Raw genomic sequence first — 8,306 nt, 5'->3', positions numbered from 1 at the left:
TAAGTGTTGTGCTGGTTTGTGTTCTTTTAAATTGGTTGTTTGTTGAGATCTAACCATTCCCCTCCCCTCTCCTTTAGAGATGGTGGTGTAGGGGGTGGTCTCGGCTTTAAATATTCTGCAGGTGTTGTTCTTTGTTCTCTGGGGTGCCAGTAGGTGGGATTTTTGACTTTCAATCCTGTTCCTCAGTCTGTGGTTTCTGATGCCCAATTTCTCATTGACAAACCCTAGGACACAACAGCAAGCATACCCTTTAGATTGTTTGGTATTAAGATAGAATTTTGGGGGCTTCCCTGGTGGCACAGTGGTTAAGAATCCGCCTGCCAACGCAGGGGACACGGGTTCGAGCCCTGGTCCGGGAAGATCCCACATGCCATGGAGCAACTAAGCCCGTGCACCACAACTACTGAGCCCGCGTGCCACAACTACTGAAGCCTGTGTGCCTAGAGCCCGTGCTCCGCAACAAGAGAAGCCACTGCAATGAGAAGCCTGTGCACCACAATGAAGAGTAGCCCCCACTCGCCGCAACTAGAGAAAGCCTGTGCAGAGCAACAAAGACCCAACACAGCCAAAAATAAAATAAAATAAATTTATTTTAAAAAGATAGATTTTTTTTTTTTGCGGTACGCGGGCCTCTCACTGCTGTGGCCTCTCCCGTTGTGGAGCCCAGGCTCCGGATGTGCAGGCTCAGCGGCCATGGCTCACGGGCCCAGCCGCTCTGCGGCATGTGGGATCTTCCCGGACCAGGGCATGAACCCGCATCCCCTGCATCAACAGGCAGACGCTCAACCACTGCACCACCAGGGAAGCCCAAAAGATAGAATGTTGATATAAAGTCTGAATACCTCAACTACAAGTTTCTCTGAATACACAAAAGCCTAAAATGTACACCTGTTGCTCAACTTGAACCTTACAATCTGTCACAGAACTCCTCGTGTTCACTTGAATTACATCTCTTATAAGGTCCAAGTTTGTGTCTCATTGTTGCAAACAGGTATTTCAAATTTGGAAAAGAATGGCAGTGAGGATGGGGAGGAAGAGAGAGTATAACTTCAGACAGGATAGGTGTGATAATTCAAAGAAAACAGTCCACCTAATTTTCTGGAATCTCCAGAGCATATGATTCCTTAGGTCTGGAACAGAACCAGGGTCCCTTGCTCTTTCCCTGTGCACATATGTAACACTCACAGGCTGGGAATAAAAACCGGCTACTCCGCCACCAATGCCATTTTTCAGAGACATCCTCGCTTCCTTGAACGTTCATGCGCATGAAGCATGCCTGCTCCTTTGAACTCATGTATAGTTCCTTTAAACTATCACCTGTGACACAGGCATCCTAATTTTGCTGCTTTAACTACATAGCAGGGGCAGTTCCTAAACTGTACAGAGCATCTGGGGGAAGTACCATTTACCACTTCTTTCAGGAGATAATCTATCTTCCTTGTCTTGGTGGAGGGGGATGAATTTCCTTGCATTTACCTTCTGGATGAGCCACCAATCAGCCGTTATGAAACTTAAGACAGTTTTAAAGCTGCCATGGACAACAACGAATTAGAGAGGAAGGAAGGGGGAAGTGGCGATGGCAAGAAACATTGATCTGAGAAACGCATGTAAATCATCAGTGGAACTGTAAGTTCTCTTAACAAGTGCATTAAAAATAGTTTTCTGTAACCAAGTTTATGTTTCCATACTTTAAAAAGAAAGGATTAATAAGTATTTACCATCAATTTGCTTAGTTCATCTACTTTCACGTTCGACAGAGAGGGAAACTGGGGCTCTGAAAGAATAAACTTGGATGGGGATCTCTGCCAGAGTCAGACACCTGGTTTGACAAGGTCTTTTCCTTGGGCCACCACCTGCTGGGGTTGTGATGTCACAGTGGCAGGGCATGGACAGCCCACCCTCCCTCCTATCTCCTGCCCTCATCCTGTCGTCCCCTGGCCTTTCCCTGAGATCTGGCCTGACACCTACTTCAGAATAAAGAGCTGTAAAGGGTTCTGGTCCAGGACAGGGGGTCTGGAGTTGAAACTTCCACTTTCTGCCAGGAGCTAAAATGCTATTTTCCATCTTTATCTGAATTTCTCCCACGGGCTTTAAAGAAACCCTGAAACCCAAACCCATACCAAGCTTTTCCTCTCTTCTGCATCCCATACTCTTTGGTTGTGTTCAAGCAGTTTCTCCGTAAAGTGTTTTCATGGATTTGCCTGAGAAAAAAACCTCAGAGGAGGCCAGGTTTGTCCAATGAGGATCCTTCTGAGTTCTCATGGTGGCTCTAACCCCAGAAGCTTCTCTATTTGTCTTACCAAAAACTGCTGTCAGGAAGGAATTCACACAGAAGTTTAAAGGGCCAGTTGAAACTAATGCCAATAATAGCTGACATTTATTGAGTGAGACAATATGCTCAATACTTTACATGCATTATCTCATTTAATCCTCACAAGCAACTGTTATTATCCCCAATTTATAGGTGAAGGGGAGAGCTAGGTAGCATGCCCAAGGTCACACAGGTGACCTCTCTAAAGCTGGAAGCTATGTTTTTTAACTATAAAGGTTCTGAGCAGGACTGTGTGTGTGTGTGTGTGTGTGTGTGTGTGTGTGTGTGTGATTGTGATAAAATTCACCACTGTAATCTTAGAGTGCACAGTTCAGTGGCATTCAGTGCATTCACATTACCGTGTAACCATCACCACTAGTTCCAGAATTTTTCATCACCACAGAAGGAAACCCTGTACTCCCCATTCTCTGCTCCCTCCAGCCCTAGGCAACCACTAATCTAATATCTGTCTCTATGCATTTGCCTCTTCTGGCTATTTCCTATAAATAGAATCCTACAATATGTGGCTTCTTTCACTGAGTATAATGTTTTCAAAGTTCACCCATGTTGTGACATATATCAGTACTTCATTCCTTTTCATGGCCGAACAATATTCCACTGTATGGAGAGACCACGTTTTGCTTGTCCAGTCATCTGTTGAGGGACAGGTGTGTGTATTTTAACAGAAAGATGGCCTTTACCCTCAAGGAATGAATCTCTATGGTGGGATTTCAAGCATAATATCAAACTGGAGATAAGAGAATTGGCAGCAAGGGCCTTTCTCAGAACTTTCAAGTCACAATTTAGAAATCACTTGTTCTGTGACTAGCTCTGTGGGAGTGGCAATGAGGCGGGATGTCTAATGGTACATGCTCCCCACAGGTGTCAAGGCTTCCAAACCACTTCTGCCTGGTAGGGAGGTTACTACAGGACGGCATCTGGCAGGCTCTTGGAATCAAAGCTTACATCTCAGGCTACTCACCCCCCATGTCACTGGGGGAGGACATGTCATAAGAATATCTAGGTTTCCACACACAGGCTGTTGGCACAAGCGTAAAGGGAGGGAGGATCTGAGTGATCCCCTGGATAATTTAATCCCCACGTCAGCCCAACTGCTGTCTTGGGTTCTCTCCATAACATACATACACACATAAACTTAATTACGCAACTTCTAATAATGCACCAAATAGGTCTTCTTAAAGGTAGTTAAATCAGTCCAGTTCAAAAACATTTGGCTGGGCCAAGCTTTCTCTGTGAGGCTAAGTACTGTAGTGGTTCAGAACAAAGGCTTTAGAATCAGGTAGACCTACCTTCAAATAGTGCCTCTGCTACCATTAGCTCTGGGAATTTAAACAGGAGATACAAGCTCAATTTCTTCACCTATAAACTGGGAACAGTAGTTAACAGTACCAAACTCAGTGCATTCTTACCACCATATGTGAAGAATGCGGCATGGTGCCTAGGAGAAGCAATTTTTAATGTGATTATTAAAAATCACCGTCGTCAACGTTTACTGAGATTTTATGAAAGGACAGACTAAGGATCGCAACTGCCAACTCTAAGTTATTGGATACAATTAAACCATGAGCTTAAATGGTTCAAATTTATCCCATCATCTTACATTCCTATAGATTTCATCCAGTAGCTGAATTTGGGGGAGGAAAAGAAAAAGGACCCACACAAAACTTTCCCAGTTGAAGACATTTTTATTTCGGTACGCACCTGAGTCCCTGGCAGGATGGGCCTGTCCCCCGCGGGAGGACATGTCCTCCCCCTCCTTTGGGAGAGGATGGGGGCCCTGCCCTGAGGGGGCAGCTGGGGGATGAGGCAAAGGGCTATGTGACAGTGATAGGTCACAATGAGGAAAGGGCTATGCGACAGGGATAGGTCACAATGAGGAAAGGGCTATGCAACAGGGATAGGTCACAATGAGGAAAGGGCTATGCAACAGGGATAGGTCACAATGAGGAAAGGGCTATGCGACAGCGATAGGTCACAATGAGGAAAGGGCTATGCCACAGGGGTAGGTCACAAAGGGCACCAGAGGATAAACAGGCTGTGCCAGGGGCTTAGGCTGAGAAAGTGGTTACTTCTCTCACTGGGACTGAAGTTCACCACAGCCTCTTGGGGAGATAAAAACCCAGAAGCAGAAGTGAGGTGAGGCAGAGGGGGAGCCTGCCATACCTCTCTACACACTTGAAGAGATTCAGCCTGGGGTCCAGGCGCCCTACAGCGTCCCCGCTGTGATCATCCGTGCCCCTACCCACGCCCCTGCCTCTGGGAGACCCTGAGGCAAAGGTGGGGCCCTGTGGGGCGGGCTTGGACGACCTGCCAAAGGGCCGCCTGTGTGTGACATACGAGCACCACCGCAGCTCGCTCTTCTGCCAGTGAGGCCGAGGGAGGGAAGAGCCAGGGGCCCACCTTAACCGCGCTGCCTGTCGTGATCAAAGGCAGCCATGAGTGGGGACTCTCTGCTCCCGTATCACACGGCCCAGAGCAGCACCGGGGTGGGCCTGTTCAACACCACCACGGGGAAGCTGCAGCAGCAACTGCACAAGGGCGAATACGACATGTTCAAGGACGCCCCGGTATTCGAGAGCGACTTCATCCAGATCACGAAGAGGGGAGACCTGCTTGACGTGCACAACTGTGTCTGCATGGTGACCGTGGGCATCACATCCAGCAGCCCCGTCCTCCCACTCCCAGACACCATGCTGCTGGCCCGATGGGCCACCGGCTGTGACGAGCACGCTGAGCACAGCCAGGCCGCCAAGGGCAAGAGCCACGAGGCTGCAAAGACCTTAGAGCTCACCAGGCTCCTTCCCCTGACGCTCGTGAGCATCTCCACTCACAATCGTGAGAAACAACAGCTGCGCGTGAAGTTTGCCACTGGCCGCTCCTGGTACCTGCAGCTGTGCGCCCCTCTGGACGCGCAGGAAGACCTCTTCACCTCTTGGGAAGAGCTGATTTACCTCCTGCGACCACCAGTGGAGAGTCACAGCCGCACCTATGCCGTTCCAGCCTGGGACATGATCTGCATGCCTGTGTTCGAGGAGCAGGACGGCGGCAGGAGCCCGGCAGTGGAGGATTTCCAAGTAATGTGGGATCAGGACCAGGTGAGCATCTGCAGCCTCCACACGTGCTCTGAGCTGGCCGGGGCCACGTCCGCAGCTTTTGCTGGTGGGGAGGAGATCCAACTGGACTCCCACAAGCCCGATACCATGCCCGATGTGGCCACTGCAAAAGCAAAACCTACAGTGCTTGACAAAGCGTCAGCATCGCGGGCAACGACAAAGGCGGAGACAGCAGGGGTGGCAGGAGGCACCGCAGCGGGTGCTTTGAGCGTGGCAGTGATCAAGTCTCCTGCCCCTGAAGAGCAGAGCACGGCCACAGCAGCCACAGCCAGCAACGGTCCGGGAGGAAGCAAAACCAGCATAGCCACTGGGGGCAGCCCCAGAACATCCCTGAGGAGCAGGAAAACGGTGCTGCGAACAATTCAGGGTATGCTGGCAGGTGCCGCGAACTATTCAGGGTATGCTTCCAGCACGTCCACCAGCCTCTCCCCAGAGGCCGGCATGACTGTGGTCGGAGCAGAACCCACCAGCAAGACTGTTGAAGGAAGAGCCGACGAGGAGGACGAGGGGACCCTCATCTCAACCTTGCCACAGGAAGGCAAAGTGAGTGAACAGGATGGCAGCTCACAGAGGGTGTCCCAGGCCCGCAAGGGAAGAAGGGAGAGAAGAGAGCACTGGGGAGAGGACAGAGCTCTTACGAGACCCTTGCTCTGCAGTTCAGTGGAAAGCCACCACAAGGCAGCGAGGAACAAGACCATCCAGAAAGCAGCTGGCCCGTGCTCAGGCGGCCGCAGAGCCACTAGAGATAACCAAAAGGACAAAGGCCATGGCAGCCCGGGGGTCAGCGAGCAGGGCACTGCTCACAAAGGCATCGGCCATGCTCCCATCACCGAGTCCAGGACCTCGCACAAATCGGGCAGGAGCTTATCTACAGCGAGTTCAGGTCCCTCCACCGAGAGACTCAGCAGGATCAGCTCTTTCTTCAGGAACGTCAGAGCCAGTCTCACTGCAAAGCCAGTGGCCTCCTCACGCGATAAATATGTGAGCATCCTGGCGAAGCCAGTGGAAGGGACCCGAATGGAGGCCATCGTAGAGACAGCAGAGAGTGGCCAGGGGCTGGAGATCACTGGAGGTGTGACATCTGACACCATGGAGCCACTGACCGCTGAAGCCCATCAATAGGACCTAGAGCTGGGAGCTGCAAAGGGGACCAGGGCTCAGGGAAGTAACCCTGGAGAGCCCATTTCAGCTTCCTCACTGCAATTTAAATAAAACAACAAACAATCTGAGAATGCATGCAGTGTTTTCTCTGAATTTCTAGGTCCCAAAGCCCAGCCGTAGCCTCACAGTGGATTCTGTGATGTCAGCTGTGCCACAGTCTGAGACCCAGTGTCCAGTCAAGGGCAGCCCCACCTCACACACATGCTCCGCGCCAACAGCAGTGCTGCATCTGGCCTCCACTCCTTTCTGGCTTTGCCCCCCAGGGCCATGGCTCAAAGTCAGACTATGGTCTGGGAAGCTGTCCTTCACTATCCCCCTATGCTTTTTATAAACGCTTATTCCCCCTGAAGGTCTGTAAACAAAGCAAGAACAGGACTCATGTCCCCTCGGGCTATTCAGTGGACAGAAATAAGTATTAGCTAGCAATCAGAACCGCAAGCACTCTCATCTAGACTTAGCCGTTCCCTGCCCAGGTATTAGCTCGCAATCAGAACAGCAAGTATTAGCTAGTGTGCGTGCCGTCGTAAGCATACCACTCGATGACATTTCACAAGATAAGCAACCCCACGAAACTAGCACCTGGCGAAGAATCAGAACATCACTGCAACTCTGGAAGTGCCCCCCTGCAGTCACTCAAGGGTAACCACCACCCTAGCTTCCAACACCACAGATGAATGTTGTTTGCTTTTCAACTTTACATACTGGAATCACGTAGTATGTACTCTTTGACTCTGGTTTCTGTCTCTTAACATTATATTTATGAGGTTTGTGCATGACTTCCCTGGCGATCGTCCATTTATTTTCACTGCTATACAGTATTCCAGTCTGTGATGACACTACAACTTATTCTGTTATTGATTTAAGTTATTATCAGTTTTGGGCTATTAAAACTAGTGCTATTATGAACATTTATTTACAGATCTGTTGGTAAAAATATACATAAACTTCTGTTCGGCATATACATGGAATGGAATTGAATATATGCATATGTTCTGCTTCCGATTATACTGCCAAGCTATTTTCCTTCCAAAATGACTGTGGAAATAATAATTCCCACCAGGAATGTATTAAAGTCCTGGTTGTTCCACATCCTTGCCAATATTTGATACTGTTTAGCTCTTTCCTTTTAGCCATTCAGCTGGGATATAATGATTTTTCTCCCTTTTTCACGATAAAAATATACTTAAAAGTATATAGTTGGGCTTACCTGGTGGCGCAGCGGTTGAGAGTCCACCTGCCGATGCAAGGGACGCAGGTTCGTGCTCCGGTCCGGGAAGATCCCACATGCCGCGGAGCGGCTGGGCCCGTGAGCCATGGCCGCTGAGCCTTGCATCCGGAGCCTGCAGGTCTGGAGCCTGTGCTCTGCAACGGGAGAGGCCACAACAGTGAGAGGCCCGTGTACGGCAAAAAATAAAAAAGGCGCTGAGAGCAGAGGGTGGTGGATGGAAGAGCCTCCAGTCACCCCGGCTGGCACAGCAGTGAGTCACAGGCCTCTCAGTTAGTCACACAGCTCTCCACACCTCAAGGCAAAGCTCTGAAAACTATTAGCAGGCCATTAGCTCTGATTCAAGCCCAGCTGGCATGGAGCAAGCTTTAGTCACCCAGCTGCAGAGCTCACACACTGGGTGCCCATCCCTTGGACCAGCAGCCTCACCTCCTGAACCCAACGCCCACAGCCGGGTCCAGTCTCAGACCTCCTG

At 50.0% G+C, this 8,306-nt stretch overlaps 1 protein-coding gene across 1 annotated transcript; it reads left to right on the top strand.

Moving 5' to 3' along the window:
- The first annotated feature begins 4,767 nt into the window (after window positions 1-4,767).
- Window positions 4,768-6,567, top strand: LOC136135945 (Golgi-associated RAB2 interactor protein 4-like). The gene has a single exon (XM_065893847.1). It carries the CDS (start codon window positions 4,768-4,770, stop codon window positions 6,565-6,567), a length of 1,800 nt encoding a protein of 599 aa, XP_065749919.1.
- Window positions 6,568-8,306: the final 1,739 nt, after the last annotated feature.

The sequence above is a fragment of the Phocoena phocoena genome, chromosome 1 (genome assembly GCF_963924675.1).
Source record: "Phocoena phocoena chromosome 1, mPhoPho1.1, whole genome shotgun sequence".
NCBI classification, from domain to species: domain Eukaryota; kingdom Metazoa; phylum Chordata; class Mammalia; order Artiodactyla; family Phocoenidae; genus Phocoena; species Phocoena phocoena.
Note: the sequence above shows the minus strand (reverse complement) of the source record. Positions and strands in the feature narration are given on the sequence as shown.